Below are 18,937 nucleotides of genomic sequence, written 5' to 3' on the forward strand. Positions count from 1 at the left end.
ATTGATGGACTGCAAAGATTTTTTTTCTGCCTCCAGATTCGATGTTGGTACTGATAATATTTTTGCAGTGTAGTGCCCATGATGGCAGGGACCCCACTTGTCAAGGAACCTTGTGCAAGCCTGTGCAAGGTGTTCTTGTAAAGTATTAATGCACCTTTCCATCATGCAGTCTCTCTGCAGCATCAGCAACAGATATTTCATAAGAAACTTTCATGCCGAGACGAATCGGAATCGGTCATGTACCGGTGGAGTAACCTGTCAATCATAATAAACGATGTTTGTTTTTTTTTTTTTTATTCTTTACAAATTCAACGCATTATTTCTTAACGCATCAGTTCGCAGCCAACTTGGTGACAGTTTTATGTTTTTTGATGAATGCTTGGCTCACGTCAGAATCCAAAAATATGCTCATTTTATCAAATGGTTCGTATTCGTTTTTGTTTTTTTTGCGGCTTGCGGCTTGCCAGACATTATGAGTGAATGTTTTCTAATTTTACACTTCCCATTTACCCCTCTCTGATTCACTAGACCACAGGGAAGCAGGCGCAATCTGAACGTGCTCAATCTCTCACTCTCTCTCCTTCGCTTTCCCTTACTCTTTCTCTCCCGTTGTGCGGATCAAAGCTCCTGATGTGTCTCCCTGCAGGGCGGTGTGATCAACCATGAGGGCACAACACACACACACACACACACACACACACACACACACACACACACACACACACACACACACACACACACACACACACACACACACACACACACTGTCTAACAGCCCATATGGTAAATCTCTGTTCATAATATGTAGTTTTGAACAATTTTTTACACCTGATAAGCTGTAGCATCGTAGTTCATGGACTTGCACTTGACCCGCTCTTGATTCCACCCACTGAGGCTCATTAAGGCATCTAGATCTGACAGTTTAACTGCAGACTAAAGTTCAGAGAGGTCTGATTGCTTCAAATGTCTGTGTGTCATTTGGTACTATCTGAAAAACGCTGGCACTTTTGTACAGTAGGTGCACGACTGGCATTTAAAGGGAAAGATAGTGAACTTGCTTTTAAAGCATACGTACTGTAGTAACTCTGTTATAACAGCTCCTAAAGGGACTTAGAAGAGAGATCACTGCTTTAAGAGCGGTTCCATCTTGAACTATTTCATTACAGCGCTATTCTTACTCTGAATGTTAAGAATGGACGTTATCTTCTAAATCTATGTCAAAATGTATTTTTAAAGCTTATAGCTCCCGGTTTGACATCGTGCGTTGTCTTCTCGGTCTATTTCTCGGATGAAGTAATTAGCTTTACGTTTTAGAACTTACACAAGTACACGAGTCAGTCCTTTCACTTCATTGTCATTTCTGCCGTTTGAGCCGCATCTTCCATGTGAGTGTTGTTACATAATTGTCAGCGCTTATGCAACCGTTGCATAGTGACCCTTCCTCTGTAAATGCTATTACAGCCTATGCAAGACCACTTTCGGATAGAACTAGCCGGCTGTTTACAAAAAACATGTATTTCCTTTTTTTTTTCCTCCTCCTCCTCCGATGAGTCACAATAAAACCCATTCCCCAATTCTTTTGTTTCCATGACGACTTTATTGACTTTTGATTTGTTCTCATTTTTTGTCATTTTTTTCGTCCTTCTCTTGCGTCAGGGAAGTCTATCTGTGGTTTATTAACATATATATTTATATATGCATATATAATTAATACATATATTAACTTATAAGTTGTGGCCAGGATACAGGTTTGTCTTTTTTTTTTGCCCTGGGGACACCTTGGCCACAACGCTTCACAGTATTAATGCGCAAAAGAATGACATGGATACATACAGGAAGTAAAGAGGGAGGTGGGTGGGGAGGAGGGGACGGAGTCACAGGTCGCCCTGGAGACCCGAGAAGAGAGTTGAAAAAATAGAAACCTTTTAAAACTCACGATGCTCATCGTCTACTATATCCTCCCTCTATTTCACCTGTCTATGTCTCTGTCTGTCTTTCTTTTTCTCTCATTCTCTCGTTCTCCCCAATACTTGAAACATGGTTTAAAACTCGTTAAATTACGGTAGATGGGAAAATCATGCATTTTCTTTATCTCTTTTTTTGGACATTTTTCACTTTTTTACTTTTTTTCAACATGGAAACTCATCATAGTCATCTTCATTGTTGTAAATAGCTCACAACTCAGAGAGCTCTTGTATCCCCGGTCCTTGTTACCCCTCATGTTCTGGTTCTCCATTCTTTCTCTCATTTATTTGTTCCCTGTCTCTCTTTTTCTGGCTCATGTTCAGTCACTTCTCCTCTCTGCCAGTATTGGTCTCTGTAGTGCTCATACTGGAGTAGTGCGACGGTTGGCAGCATTGCTGTGTGAGTCCTTCCCGTCTTTCTGGATACAGTTGTGGACTTGCAGGAAGTTATGGTCCCTCTCGGAGTTGTAGGTGGTTGGGGGGGTGGCTTTCAGCGTATCTCCTCCGCCGCGGCTCAGAGTGTACATGGAGATGTCGGTGGATGGCAGAGCTCCAAAGCCTTTGAGGCCGAGCGGAGAGGTGTCACGTGACTGTGAGGGTTCTGTGGAGCGGCTGGAGGAGCGTGAGCGACGCCGATAGCGGTAGCGGTAGCTGGGGATGCGCGTGATGGCCGAGCCGTGCAGGTAGTCTGCGTTTCCAGTGGCAATGCCTCTTCCAGCCCGAGCGTTGGCAGCTCGGAGTTCACGATGCCGGTCGATAAACATGTGCACGGCCAGGACACCCACCATTTCGGCCATTATGAAGGACAGAGCACCAAAGTAGAAGCTCCAGCCGTATGAGTAGCTGTTCTTTTTCGAGTCGCTCTTAGTGGGGTCACCCGCGTTCGCTGATATGTAGACAATCATGCCAATGATGTTGCTCAAGCCTTACAGATAGATAGATAGATAGATAGATAGATAGATAGATAGATAGATAGATAGATAGATAGATAGATAGATGGATAGATGGATAGATGGATAGATGGATGGTCAGGTTACATAACCCTTGTACTGTTGATAAAATATTAAAAACCCTATTCTATCTTTCTAAGAGCTTAAGATGTTTTAAGTGTAAAGCTTCCTAGAAGGTTTACAACTGCAGTAGGGACTGGAACAGCAACCGTTTTGATTACAGTGGGAACTGGGGACTAGAACTGAAACTCTATTGGTTATAGTGGAAAAAGGGGAAGTCAGGGGGCGATTTAGGGGGCTACAGCATAACTGTAATGTCATAACATTAATAAAGACAGAAACTTCATACTGATATCGTTATAGATCATCGTACAGATGATAGGAACTGCAGTTGGTTTGGTTACATTGGCATTGGGGCTAGAACTGTAGCTCAACTAGCTACAAATGTCGGGGCAAGAATTGTAGCTTGTTGGTTAGGATAGCATTGGGGGTTAGAACTGCAGCCCAAATTATTACATTAGCACTGGGTCCAAGACCTTCAGCCTGGTTGGCTACAGTGACAGTAAAACTAGCATATTTAAAAGGAAAAACAAAACACAGCTGATAGCGTTGCAAACACAGTAGACTAAATAGTGTCAGTCAAGTACCCAAGTACTCAGTCATGCTGTTTTGCAAAGTACTTAAGCTTTTGAAATCACCCAAGTGCACACTACTACAAAAATAATGCAGATCCAAGGTTTTCAGATTCTTCTGGTCCTTAATCTAACTTTGTATGGGTGCTGGATGGTTCAGCAATTTGGCGACCAATCAGACAGTTTCAGGTTGGCTTCTTTAGGGAATTAGAGCTTCTTTCTTTTAGTTATCACTGTGTCCTTGAGCGAGTTTGGCAGTGGATGACCTGACTTCTCTGTTTCTCATATTGTAAATGCTACGGTTAAAGCCTAGATGTTTTCAGCTGTGATATACGCCCAAAATTACTACTGGAGAATCTTTGTCCATTAAACATAAAAAAGCCAACAACAGTGAACAGGCAGCCAAGGTTATCGGTTTCATGTCAATTGACTGGGGGATCCATGGTTCAGCATCAACCTTGCTATATCTAGTTTTCTAAACTGAAGATTGGTTGTGAATAAAGACAAAAAAAAGTGTCTGGAACATTTTTTTAGCTGTATCCCAGCGGGAGTCTCTCAGCCTAGCAGAAAATAAACAGACTCATGCTTTTGACAAGCTCTATGTGGAACGTGTATCTCACAGAAGCCTTGTCTCTTAGCTGTTTATACAGCAGGTGGCATTTGAAAAAAAAACAACTCCTGTATGCCCATGAGTTCCACCCTGCTAAGAGACTGTGTGTATTAAAGTTGCAGACTTGATCAACGTGTTTAAGAAGAAAACATGTCATACGTTTAGTCAGGGCATGTTGCATGTAGTTGGGTTGGTCAAACAGACTGTGCTTAACAATAGCCTGCCATTTGTGCAGTCTCTGTAGACAGTAACTAGATAAACTCTAGTTCCTGTCCTCTGTGACACTGGAACCAAATGAACTGTAGACCCTACGCCCAGTGCAACATTAACCAATTAGACTACAGATCCTAAACCCAGTGCCAGTGTAACCAATCAGTCTGACTGCAGCTCCTGCCATCTGTGCCATGGTAACCAGACTGTAGTCATACTGTAACCAAACAGACTACCCTTTCCCCAGTCCCACTGTAACTAAACTAACTGTAGATCCTATACCCAGTCCCTTTGTAACCAATCAGACTGTAGATCCTATACCCAGTCCCTTTGTAACCAATCAGACTGTAGATCCTATACCCAGTCCCTTTGTAACCAATCAGACTGTAGATCCTATACCCAGTCCCATTGTAACCAATCAGACTGTAGATCCTATACCCAGTCCCATTGTAACCAATCAGACTGTAGATCCTATACCCAGTCCCATTGTAACCAATCAGACTGTAGATCCTATACCCAGTCCCATTGTAACCAATCAGACTGTAGATCCTATACCCAGTCCCTTTGTAACCAATCAGGGTGTAGGGACTGGGGAAAGGATCTACACCCTGATTGGTTACAAAGGGACTGGGTATAGGATCTACAGTCGTTACAATGGGACTGGGTATAGGATCTACAGTCTGATTGGTTACAATAGGACTGTAACCAATCAGACTGTAGATCCTATACCCAGTCCCATTGTAACGACTGTAGATCCTTTCCCCAGTCCTATTGTAACCAATCAGAGTGTAGATCCTTTCCCCAGTCCTATGTAACAAATCAGAGTCAGAGTGTAGATCCTTTCCCCAGTCCTACTGTAACCAATCAGACTGTAGATCCTATACCCAGTCCCATTGTAACCAATCAGACTGTAGACCCTATACCCAGTCCTATTGTAACCAATCAGACTGTAGATCCTTTCCTCAGTCCCATTGTAACCAATCAGACTGTAGATCCTATACCCAGTCCTATTGTAACCAATCAGACTGTAGATCCTTTCCTCAGTCCCATTGTAACCAATCAGACTGTAGATCCTATACCCAGAGCCAATAAACCAATCAGGCTGTAGACCCTATACCCAGTCCTATTGTAACCAGTCAGACTGTAGGTCCTATAATCAGTCCCATTGTAACCAATCAGACTGTAGATCCTATACCCAGTCCCATTGTAACCAATCAGACTGTAGACCCTATACCCAGTCCTATTGTAACCAATCAGACTGTAGATCCTTTCCCCAGTCCTATTGTAACCAGTCAGACTGTAGGTCCTATAATCAGTCCCATTGTAACCAATCAGACTGTAGATCCTTTCCCCAGTCCCATTGTAACCAATAAGACTGTAGATCCTATTCCCAGAGCCAATAAACCAATCAGGCTGCAGTTCCAGCTCCCCGCTGCCAGTAAACCAAAACAAACTGTATTACCTGCCCTAAGATTAGGTTTCATTTAAGTTCTCTCAAAAAGTGCAAACATAGGACACCAAACATGTCTTGGCTGGCACTCACCTGCAGACACAAAGAGGATCCCTGCACTGAGGATGATGTTGTGACGGGACTTGTAGAACTCACTGGCCGCAATACATAGACCTCCCATGAAGAGTAGGATCACGCTAAGGATGGGGAATATACTGGACGCTCTCACCGCTCCTGCTCACACACACACACACACACACATACACACACACACACACACACACACGCACACAAATACACAAGCATACAGATTACAGGTTACACACTGTCACATACATTCCTCAGTAAGACACACAAATACACATTTGCTCACATGCAGGTATATACAAACTACACACATACTGTACATACACATACGACTCTTCAGCACTTTGTAACTGCTAAAGTGCTGACGACGAAGTGAACACAAATTTGTGAGACTGCCCTCCCCCTTTCCATCTCACTCTCTCTCCTTAATTGTTCTTTCTCCTGCTACTAAATGTGCTCATTTCTGTCCTTTTTATCCCTCTATCTCTCTATATAATCTGTCCGTCACTCTCTTCCTTTATCACTACTTCAGTGGGGATGTGTTCATCTCGCTCCCTCTTTCTATTAGTCCTTTGTCTCTACCTCCTGTATCTGTGCATCAATCAGCTGTCTGTCTTATCAATTAGTAGACAGGTGGACTGTTGTCCCTGACCCCCCATCATTGCCCTCTAATAAGCCAACTGTGTGTGTGTGTGTGTGTGTGTGTGTGTGTGTGTGTGTGTGTGTGTGTGTGTGTGTGTGTGTGTGTGTGTGTGTGTGTGTGTGTGTGTGTAGGGTGAAAATATACTGCAAAGCCAGAAGTCATTATTAACTCTATGGCTATATGGCCAAAAGTATACGGACACCGGAGCATCACACAGTACATCTGGTTCTTCTCGAAACCTTTATGAGTTATATTCTATTCTATGAGGTTTTATTCATGACTCACAAATAAATTGATATTTATTCGATATAAGGTCGATACCCAATCAGCATGCTTCATTACTTCTTGGCAATATTTGTTTGAAATTACAGTTCGGTGCGATTGGTCTTAAATCTCTTTAACACATGCGGTCGGTCAGTGTACTACTGATGTAACGTCACATGTACCGTGGAACGATTTACTGACATATCGAAAGGATAAAATGAGGACAAGAATTAAATTAGTATTCACAAATAATTTTTTCTAGCGAATGTCAGAACTTCTGAACTTTTAAATATTCTTCAGTCAGCATCGTTTTACCTTGAGAAATGCCATAACCTTGCTACCATCTCCCTCCTTCTGTTTCATTCCTTCTGTTTTTTTTTTTGCTCTATCTCTCGTGTGTCAGAGCTCCAGGTGGTGGGCTTGATTAAATATTAAGGTGACCTCAACCCTGGTCACTTTATTTCTCTCTCTCTCTCTCTCTCTCTCTCTCTCTCTCTCTCTCTCTCTCTCTCTCTCTCTCTCCATCTATCTCTATATCCCCTCAATGATGCAGTCAGGCTGTATTATCTATGTGATGCAAAACACCCCTTTAATTTTTTTTCCCAGATTCAGCGCAAATCAGGTACAGTACGAACACACACTGTGCAATGATGGTGAAGCTGACACACACACACACACACACACACACACACACACACACACACACACACACACACACACACACACACACACACACACACACACAGAGTACAGGCTTGACAGGCGATACTAAACTTCAAATGCAGCCCCATGCAGAGGTTTTGTAGTAGGCTGAAATTCAGGAGACTCCACAGCCTTGTAAATGTCTACTTGTGAAATGTGGAGTTTTATCCTGGAAACTGTATTTTACATGTCCTGATGTGTTCGTTATGTTCCCCTTACTGTGCTACTACAGCCTACTGCAATTATTTAATGCAGACAGGGTTTCAGGAGCTTCATAAAGAACTCGTCCTAATGTTTCATTCGTTTTCGGCTGCTGTTTTCGGATTTTGTTTTTGCCGATATTTGGGTGGCAGCGGTGACTGGTCTGATATCTAGAATTCACTAAACGAATATTTTAGTATTTGGAATAAGATGAGCATTATACACATCTTCTGTGTGTGTAGGAGAGAGAGTCTGTTCAGGAAAGTGGGCCTGCCGTTGTGAGTGTCAAATTGAGCAAGAGAGAAAGTAAAAGAGATATCTGCACCAACACATGGGTTTTAACAGAGTGAGCAGCTATAGAGTGTAATACATGACAGAATATACAACATGACACATAATCTTCAATATAATTAAAACACACCAGTGTGTGTAATTTGTCTTCTTTGTGTGAAAAATGCTCTCCCTCTCTCTCTCTCTCTCTCTCTCTCTCTCTCTCTCTCTCTCTCTCTCTCTCTCTCTCTCTTTCTGTATATATATATATATATATATATATATATATATATATATATATATATATATATATATATATATAATACAAATATTTTAGTATTTGGAATAAGATGAGCATTATACACATCTTCTCTCTCTCTCTGTATATATATATATATATATATATATATATATATATATATATATATATATATATATATATATATAGAGAGAGAGAGAGAGAGAGAGAGAGAGAGAGAGAGAGAGAGAGAGAGAGAGAGAGAGAGAGCATTTTTCACACAAAGAAGACAAATTACACACACTGGTGTGTTTTAATTATATTGAAGATTATGTGTCATGTTGTATATTCTGTCATGTATTACACTCTATAGCTGCTCACTCTGTTAAAACCCATGTGTTGGTGCAGATATCTCTTTTACTTTCTTTCTTGCTCAATTTGACACTCACAACGGCAGGCCCACTTTCCTGAACAGACTCTCTCTCCTACACACACACACACAAAAACACACACACACACACACACACACACACACACACACACACACACACACACGGTGTGAGACCCAAAACCGGTACTGAGGAAACATCTGCTTCTTTATGTAATCCTACAGCAGGAGTGATGACCAGAGAAACGAAGAGAAGAAGAAAGAGAACCTGTCTGCATTTCTCGATTTCCAAAACGGATAAAGAGAGCAGAGGAACACGGTGACAGTGAAGAGAGGAAGAAATCAAGAGAAACCGAACGATACTGACGACCTCGACACTGACACATATCATCAGATCCTTGCCGAACCTCACACGCTCACACGGATTCAGAGCAAAGCGTTCATCTAGGTCTCCGGATGGCTGAGTGTTACCACGGCAACGAGGACTCCAAGGAGTTCAGAACACATCCATTCCCGTTCTGACACAGTTATTGCGCTCATACATCATCACTGACAATCAGTGCTTTACTGTTAAACACCAACACCGTTCATTCAACTCGGTGCATCAGCACGTGATGCACATAACACCTACCTATGTGACACTGTAACACAAAATCAACACCTAACCTGTGCAAATGACATAAAGTAATGATGGTAATAATAGCACGAATTAATTATTTATATCCTAATTAATCCTTAGTTAAGGTGAAACACTAAAGGTAATATTTAGAGGTAACATTTTTCGATTTTTGTGTATACTTTGTTTATTTTTTATTTTATATTATAGCTAATTAAAAAAAAAAATCCAGACCGCTGCAGAATCGTTTCACTCATTGTTCTTCTTATGATCAGCAGATTATGTGAATTTTCTGAAATTGCATGACCTATATAGTAAATCAGGTGTGGTTTGAAACACCTCCTCAGTGGACCGGTGATGGTGAGACGAGTGTGATGGTGTTAATGAGGTGACAGACTGAAACTCTGCATCAAACAATACGGGTGCCGCTTAGTGCTGCTGGTTCTGTAGTGAAAGAAACTGTGAGAGATTTGCTATTTTAAGTGCTTCAGTTGTACATATTCGTTTCTTGATACTCGAACACAGCAAACTGTGGGTAAGGAGCTATTTCTTGTTTTATTTCTATATACAGTGGGATTAAAAAAAAAGTCTACACACCCCTGGTAGAATGGCAAGATTCGGTCACGTAAAAGCAAACTAAACAAAACAAACTAAATAATATCAGATCTTTTTCTATCATTTTTTGTGATATAATGAGTAATAAAAAAAAACAAGAAGAAAAAAACTTATAATACCCCGATGAAGCGCACAGGTATTTATAATGGGGCATTTGACTGTGCTCGGAATTAACCAATCAAATTCAAACTCAGGCTCATGAGTATTAATCATCGACTTGTCATCAGGAAGTGGTTCTGATTAACCCTCAATTATTTCTGTCAGATATTATTGATAATTTCTTTGGGTTCATCCGGTTTCTGAAGCCATGGTCTGCAAACAACTTACGTAGCATGTTACTGAATGTCGTTGTTGAACGGTATTGATCAGGAGAGGGGCATCCAAAATAATTACTAGAACCAGATGTACAACAGAACACTGTGAAGGCCATAATCAACAAGTAAAGAAAATAGAGCACCACAGTGACATTACCAAGAACAGGGTGTCCCTGTAAAAAACTGATGAAAGTACAAGACAAAAACGTATTAGGAAGGCTGCCAAGTGGCTTAAAGCAATATAAAGAGCTGCAGGAACATCTTGCAAGTATGTGTTGCTCTATGCATCTCTTGTATTCTTCACATATCTGGGCTATTAGATAGGATGAATAAAAAAAAAAACCCACTACCCTGCCATGTCCACATCACCCCAAACCATGTGGCAGATTGTGTTATGTTCTGAGGAGACCCAAGTAGAACATAGCTTTGTAAGAACATGCAAAAGAACACCAAAGAACATCATGCCAACAGAGAAGCATGGTGGTGGTAGCATCATGCTATAGGGCTGCTTCTATTCTTCTGGAACTGGCATCTAGTCAAGATAGAGGGAACTATGGTTTGGATAGATCTAAATATCAATGTATTTTTGGCATGAAACCTTGCAGGCTTCTGAAGGACAGCTGTAGATTAAGAACAAGTCCAGCACGACGAAGTCAACAAAGGACTGGCAATGAAGAGTTCAATCCGTTTGCCAAATCATGACATGCTAATATGGTACCACTAAAACACTGCCAGCAAAACTGTGCTTTAGCAAAGCACATTTGTACAACTTTTTTTTTCCCTGTTTGTTTTTCAACCGAATTTTACTCGTGTTGCTTCATGACATGATGTACAGTATGCAAAAAGATCTGATATGATTTATCTCGGTTTGTAGGTCACAAAAACCTCCAATTGTAATAGGCGCTGAAGAACAAGCTGTACTTTTAATGATCCTCTGATGCCGGGAAGTCTTTGGAACTGAGACCTTGTGAATTCTGGACGGTTCTAGACGGCTCTACTGTAATTCAAGTGAGAACAGGAACTAACAGGAATATAACAGCAGGTCTAAATTCAAACAGATAGAATTGATATTGTTTTTGTAAAAAATATTGGTGTATGTTATTAGACACTGCATGTATGAGGTCACTGTGCTAGGTCATGTCATTAACCCAAATAGGATGACATCAGAGAGCAGACATCACCATGGTAACATCAGACATCTGGACCAGCTGTATTGATCTAATATATGTGAAACCTGTCTGTGAGAGAGAGAGAGAGTGAGTAAGAGATAGAGAGAGAGAGAGAGAACGAGAGACACATACACAGTCAAACACAAACACACACACACACACACACACACACACACACACACACACACACACACACACACACACACACACACACACACACACACACACACACACACACACACACACACAATTTCTCCTATTAAACCACACCCAGAACCAAAAGAACCATGTGTCCTTCTTATTGTGTTCCATCATCTCTTCCTCCTCAACTCCTTGCTGTGACCTTGTCTCGCTCCTCATCTTACTCTCCCAGGCCACTTACACTCATCCACTTCTTTCTTTCCTCCATTCTTTCTATCTTTCTTCCTTCCACTCACTCTCTCACGCTTACTCTTTTCCTTGCTCGTACACCATGTCTCTCTCTGTCACCTCATGTCTTGCTTCATCCAATTTTCCCTGCTTAAACTGACCTACATGTGTGTTGAGGTGTGTTAAAGCCCCCACACTACTTAAAAAAACTGCACTTTAAAATATTTAGAATTCAAAAGCAATTCAATATTAATGAACAGCAGCAGAGCTACACTATGAATTTGTATCACAAACCAGGACAGACGAACATTTTGTTATTTCATTAAAGACAGTCACTTCTATTCATTCATTCATTCATTCATTCATTCATTCATTTTCTACCGCTTATCCGAACTACTCGGGTCACGGGGAGCCTGTGCCTATCTCAGGCATGATCGGGCATCAAGGCAGGATACACCCTGGATGGAGCACTTCTATACATTTTCTTGCAAATAATATTGAGCTAGATTCAGAATTATGTCCTATTCACTAAATGTGCTCACTACATAGAGTCATAATGTTAGGAACTGCATATTTGCGATTTAGCCACAGTTTTAAATGGAATAATTTCATATTACGTCATTTGTACTTTACATGCAATCTTTGTTATTAACAAACGAGGTAAACTCTTTCAAATTTAGCCGGACATTCGAAAGTTAAAAGTTCAAATGTAAATTTATTTTCAAATAAATAAATCCGAAGAGTAATATTCATTCTGACAATATGTGTGTGTGTGTGTGTGTGTGTGTGTGTGTGTGTGTTCATGTGTAGATGAGGTGAAGGAGAGATTTGACCTATATAGGCACAAAGTAAAATATTTATAGAAATGACTGGCCTAATTGAGAGGCCGGCAGCAGACCGGCCTCTCACATTCCTTCATCCTCCACCCAATTTGCCCCGTTTCCATCCTTTCTCAACCCCACCTGCACACTTCTCTATTTCTGTAGCAAATATTATGTATATACAACACTTAAAGACGCACAGAAAAGTAACTTACGAAGGAAGTACTCTCCCGCGTCAGCTTCGTAGTCTGCGTCTTCAGGAAAGTGATCGATCTGTTTACACAGCCCTTTAAAATTCCCTGCAGAGACAGAAAGTGAGAGAGGCCGAGTGTTAAAATGAGACTGTAACTTATTTAACACATTCTCCGGACTGTTTTGGTGCAAATACATTAAGTAAAAATCACACACAAAAAGAATCCATCAGCTACAACAGCATTGTACATTTGGCATTCGATATTTGCTTCGTTAACCATTAGCAGTCCATTAGCAGGAAGTCTATTTCACTCAAAATCCTTTCTATGAATATATGCCTAAATCTTCATAAACTTTTGTAATTGAGAGAGCCTGAAAAGATTCTGGCACTGATTTACTTCTCCTTGAGACATGATTCATAAATACCAATCACTTTAAAAAAATATATATATATAGTTTTTTTTTAGAGTCTTCAGAATCATCAGAATCTTCAATCAATAGGCAGTAAGTTTTTTTTCCTGCCTTTAAACAGCTTCCGAATTACATTTATGACCTTATCATTACAGTTAGACAGCGGGAAATGACAATCTCATAAAAATATCAAGTTGAAGCACTAATCAAAATATTCAAGAGAGACACCTTGAATGTCTAATAACTATCAGTTTAAATAAGTCGGGCATTATAGTGCAAGTCTGTTCAAATGAAGTATCACATGATTGTACAATAAGGACAACAAAAAGGCCAACTTTGTGTCGTTTGGTGTAACTCGACAGTTGCACCGTAAGCAGCACTGACAGTGTGACTGGATAAAAAAAGTAAAAGCACATGGAAAATATGTCTTGTATCTATTGTCCTGTTAACTTCTTTTCATTTTTTAAATCTTATTGGAGTCTGTATGAGAGTCTGTGTGAAAGAGGTAAGAAAACACTCGCCATGTTAATACTGTGTGCGTGTGTGTGTTTGTGTGTGTGTGTGTGTGTGTGTGTGTGTGTGTGTGTGTGTGTGTGTGTGTGTGTGTGTGTGTGTGTTTGACATCCAAAAAGGGGAACACCATGAGATATTTTCTCTGAACGTTCTTACCAAAGGAGTATTAGAAATTCTTAGAAAGTCTATTCTGTGTTTCTAGAAATTTCATCCTGCTCTCTCAAAATATTTTCTGGATTTCTTAATTATCAGATTGATTTTTGGAAGCACAACACAATAGGGAGGACAATTCTAAAGCGTTAAAGAGTAAACTGAATACTTCACTTTAGTGTGGTTAGTTAAACAATGATCGGATCGCCATCAGCGATCATTTGAAGACTTCGTCAGGAATGAACATGTGTTGTGTCTGTGGTGAACTCAGAGCACCTCAAGAGCTCTTGGTTGCTTAATTCCACTACAAACTGTTGTAGAAAGGACATTATTTACATTGACATTAGTTCCTTTCCAGTGTCACCCAAATGACGATGAGCTTCCCTTCTGAGTCTGGTTTCCTTTCAAGGTTTCTTCCTCATATCATCTCAGGGAGATTTTCATCACCACCATCACCTCAGGCTTGCTCGTTTGGGATAGATATTAGAGATAAATAATAACTCATTTTTGAACTTTAAACCTACATTGTTTTTATTCTGTTTCTGTACACAAGTAAAGCTGCTTTGAGACAATGTGAATTATTAAAAGCGCTATACAAACAAAAAGGAATCTATTTGAATTGAATTAATGTGGTGCCAAAGTGAAGTAAACTCTACTGTGGTAAGTTTAGGTCAGCTAATTTCTGTCAGTCAATGCTAAGTATAGTTACATCATAGTTTTAGATGTACAGAGTGTTTTCTTTGATATTTACTAACAAATCTGACAGAAAAGTTGATATTTCTGACAGTTTTGTTTCATTTCCCTTACTTAGCGGCCATTCCTCTTCGTAGTTACAGTGTAGTTTTGGCTCTACAGACAAAAAAAACCACATATTTATAATATATCTGAGAGAAATGTTTTTTGGTTTCTGTCATTTTAGCCTTTAAATAGAGTTTACTTACAGATAGAATAATAGCTCTGAGGTAAATGATCTTTTATATAGTTTGTACTGATTTTCCTCAGTTAGCTGTAAATGTTTCTGTGTTTAAGGGTCATTTCAGTTCAGGGTCTTTTTCTTAAATATTTACTAACATCCTGAAGAGAAATGTTCAAATTGCTGACAATTTGGTCAGTCAGAAATTTCCAATGCTTACCAAAGCCTTAAGAGCTATGTGTTTGAAAGATTTGCATTAACGTTTATTTGTTTAGCAGATGCTTTTATCCAAATCGGCTTTAAAAGTGATCGATATATCAGTAGAAGATCTTTTGTGAGATAAGTTGCTAGGTTCTGGTATTAGCTAGTTGATTTATTGGGTCTGTATTTTCCCAGTTGCCTAGCAACAGTGTGTGCACATATTTCCCAATTAAACCGGTTACATTTTTTGTTTGTTCACATGGAAATCATGAATTTATTTGAATTCCATTTGCACCAATTTGGAACACAACACAATTCTGTGAATTTTGAGTCATGGCAGTGTGTCTGTAAGATTTGTTCATTTTCCTCCATCTGACACGCACCAAGTCCGCTATTACCATGAATAATATACACAGTGTAAAAGAGAGCACCAAGCGTTATCTCTTACATGTAACATCATACAAAGTCAATTTATATATATTGTGACAACAACAAAAAAAAACATGGCCAATCTCAATCTCCATGACTTTCACCTGCTCTGCTTCTCCCCTTCACTCTCTTTAACATTGACACATATGCATAAAGCCTGAGGTACTAAATCATTTATGACAGAGCTCACAGAAACTCACACCAACCACTAATGCACAAATCACACACTCACACACACACACATCTCATCACAGGGCAGAACCTTTTTAGCTCTTCTTAAAAGGCTTGCACCTTTTAAGTGTCATCTAAAGGTGTGTATGGGCCAACTATATCATTTATTATCATATGATTTATAGCGGTATCCACAGACGTATCCACATGAACAGCATTCAACAGGTATTTTAGAGATAAATGTAATTTTTTTTTGTCATATATGATGAGAATAAAAACTTAAAAAATGTTCAATTTACATAAAGAGAAAAAAGACAGGTCTAAGAATAGAATTCAGAGACTACTGACACCAGATTATAAACCTAAAAGCCAAAAATACTCAAATCAAGTCTGTTAACACAAAGAAATGGATGAGATGTAACTCAAATAAAAATACATGAACATCTTAATAAAAACAGACAATGAGTTTGAAATAAATCTGAACGCAAAAGGTGTGTTATACATCGCATCCTTATGCACTATTCTACAGAAGTTACAGTTTAGTAGTGTTCTCGTTGAAATAGAGTGCCAAAAAAAAACGACAGCAGAAGGAGAATTTTCAAGATGGCTGACGACACTCTGGTAGATAAGATGTCTTACAAACGCCTTTTAAATTAGATCGCGTTGTGTGATTACGTTATTTTTTAAAATAAAAAACTTCTTAAACTGCTAAAGCTAATCAGTGTCGTATTTGCCATTGACTAGGAAAGAGTTATTCAATTCAATTCAGTTAAATTTTATTTGAACAGCACTTTTAACGTAGCTTGACTAAACATAAGAAATATAGTAGAAAAAGTTTAATTTTAATATTTAAATGTGTTTGTATTTATCCCTGTGAACAACCTGAGGTGACTGTGGCGACTGTGGTGAGGAAAAACTCCCTTAGATGGAAGAGGAAGAAACCTGGAGAGGAAAGTAAACCTCATCCTCAATTTGGGTGGAACTGGAGGGCGTGATTATAAACACCAGAAAGTGTTACCAAGAATAACGTCCTTCCTACAGTCAGATGTAGTTTGATAATAGAGTATTGATGAGGAGGTTGTTGTCCTCAGACACCACGTAGAGTCGGCATCTTCTCACTTGAAGGTCTGAAATCTTCATGAAGCAGAATGCAACTGGAGCTGGAACATCTCGAGATGCCTCAGGATGCCTCAGGTGTCTTCTCAATAAAGTTTTAAAATCTTCATGAAGCGGAACTGTTTTATACTTCCATAGTGTATATTGTAAGCGCATGTGTCTAATGTCAAATACGTGACATGTGTGTGTCCAATTATAGTATAGTGTATAGTTCTACACTAAAGATAGAGGAAGAAGATATGCATTCATTTTCCCCCCAGTATTTTCCACTGACCCATATTTGTCTGATGTAATGTCAAATGTTTTTATGCCTAAAGAAATTGATCTTAATATGTATAATTTGTCTGTAATTTCCTTTAAAAATCGATCATATATAATAATTCGATTCTTAAATGAAATTACTAACAAATTAAGGCAGACTACAGTATGTTGGCCTAAATTATTGTAGAGAAAGCAAAATATTGAGTCTACCCCAGCACTTCATTCTGAAAGAGGCCTCATGGGCAGTGTGTGTCTGCTTCCTCAAGTCACGTTCATAAAGCAGAATAAGGCCAGACATTGCCATGCTTAAACCGAGCCCTCCACCTGCACCTGATTTAACATTCTCTGACATAATTGAGGGCTTTGGACCCTCTGAATGATTCAGACATGTGTCTCGTGTACAGCTGTGCTCTGAGGAATATGGTTTTGGGCAAATTTACAGGAAAATTTCATGCATACTTGTAGAAGGCAATGAGAGTATTATTACTTAAGTATGCAATGTGGCTTTCACACACACACACACACACACACACACACACACACACACACACACACACACACACACACACACACACACACACACACACACACACACATATCCAAAGCTGGTCTGGTTTCGGACTCTCTTGATTCTCGAACCCCGGTACATTTGTGTTCACCACAAACGCACACAGAGAATACAACGGGACTCAAGCATTAAAGCACCTCAGCTACTCTGTTCGCCAAATAATGATGATGTAATCTGAAGAAACTCAAGCATGTTTAGGCTACTTTACTTCCTGAATAAGTCCGGATCCGACGCGGTACGAGTTGCGTTCACATTCACAGGAATCGCTGAACAGTTCCAGTGCAAATGAACTCCTACACGGTTCACAATCAGTACCGCATGACAGCTTTCACACGTGTTCAAACCGTGCTCTGTTTTTTTAGGCTAAACAGCCAGCGTGAAAGCCCCCAAGAAACCAGAACTGTCGGAACTTCTCAGAAACGATTACCATTAGAAAAAAATCCAGTTAATTTTGAATGTTTTGACATGCACTCCATCTGTTAAATATTACGTTGATTAATCAGATGTCAGTGGGCGAGACAGTGTGTAGCCAAGCAACAGTAAGGGAACAGCAATGAAAAAGTCTGGTGTGAAGCTACTCTAATAAGCAGCTATTTTTACTGCTTTTTTTTTCACTCTCTTGATTTCTATTGGCTCTTGGAGACATGTGAATTCCCCATGATTTTACCTAAATACAAAACACTCTTCTTTCATGTCCTGTGTCCTTTCCCCTTCAGTGAATCTGCTTTACGTTAATCAACTATTGTATGTTGCACCCCATAACAATCATACAATATCCTAAACAATTCTTTATGTATACTTGCATGGAATAACTTTTAACTAAATTGCTTGGGGACTTCCTGTCATTTTATTCTACTTCCCTCCTACACGTGTTTATCACCTCTCTCCGAATTTCACACAATCATTGCTTTTAAGCTTGTGTTACATCGGCCTCTTACACTTGACTGTTTCTCCCTTTCTCTTTGTCTTTCTCGCCCTCTCGCTGTCTCACACAAACACACACACACACACACACACACACACACACACACACACACACACACACACACACACACACACACACACAAACAAACACACACACACAAACACTACTCTCCAGGCCTCAGCTCAATAGCCAGTGTCTGTGAAGTGTACAAGTGTTACACTGCTTTTCAAAGCACTTGAGTGAAGAGCTGAAGTGCTGGACAGCAGGGAAAACACAAGGTGTGTGTGTGTGTGTGTGTGTGTGTGTGTGTGTGTGTGTGTGTGTGTGTGTGTGTGTGTGTGTGTGTGTGTGGGTTGTGTGGGATGTTGTCTTTGCTCAAAACTTGTGCAGTTGTAGTTAGGCTTGTGCAGATATTTAACACTTTACTACTACTACTACTGCTAATAATTATAATAATAAGAATAAGAATAAGAATAAGAATAAGAATATAAAATTAATAGATTCCAATTGGTCAGATTTTTTTTTTGCTTCCCCAAAACCACAGCTTTGACGATATTCCTGTGAAAAACCACAC

At 39.7% G+C, this 18,937-nt stretch overlaps 1 protein-coding gene across 1 annotated transcript in view; it reads right to left on the bottom strand.

Moving 5' to 3' along the window:
• Positions 1–1,618: 1,618 nt before the first annotated feature.
• Positions 1,619–18,937, bottom strand: part of LOC113634423 (voltage-dependent calcium channel gamma-2 subunit) — a 55,788-nt gene continuing 38,469 nt past the window's right edge. The window contains exons 2-4 of the mRNA XM_027133370.2: positions 12,729–12,812; positions 5,910–6,050; positions 1,619–2,889 (exon numbers count right to left, since the gene is read on the bottom strand). Of these exons, the coding sequence (XP_026989171.1) occupies positions 2,327–2,889; positions 5,910–6,050; positions 12,729–12,812 (788 nt within the window). The 3' untranslated portion in view covers positions 1,619–2,326. The remainder of the gene's footprint in view (positions 2,890–5,909; positions 6,051–12,728; positions 12,813–18,937) is intronic.

Source organism: Tachysurus fulvidraco, chromosome 5 (genome assembly GCF_022655615.1).
Source record: "Tachysurus fulvidraco isolate hzauxx_2018 chromosome 5, HZAU_PFXX_2.0, whole genome shotgun sequence".
NCBI lineage: Eukaryota > Metazoa > Chordata > Actinopteri > Siluriformes > Bagridae > Tachysurus > Tachysurus fulvidraco.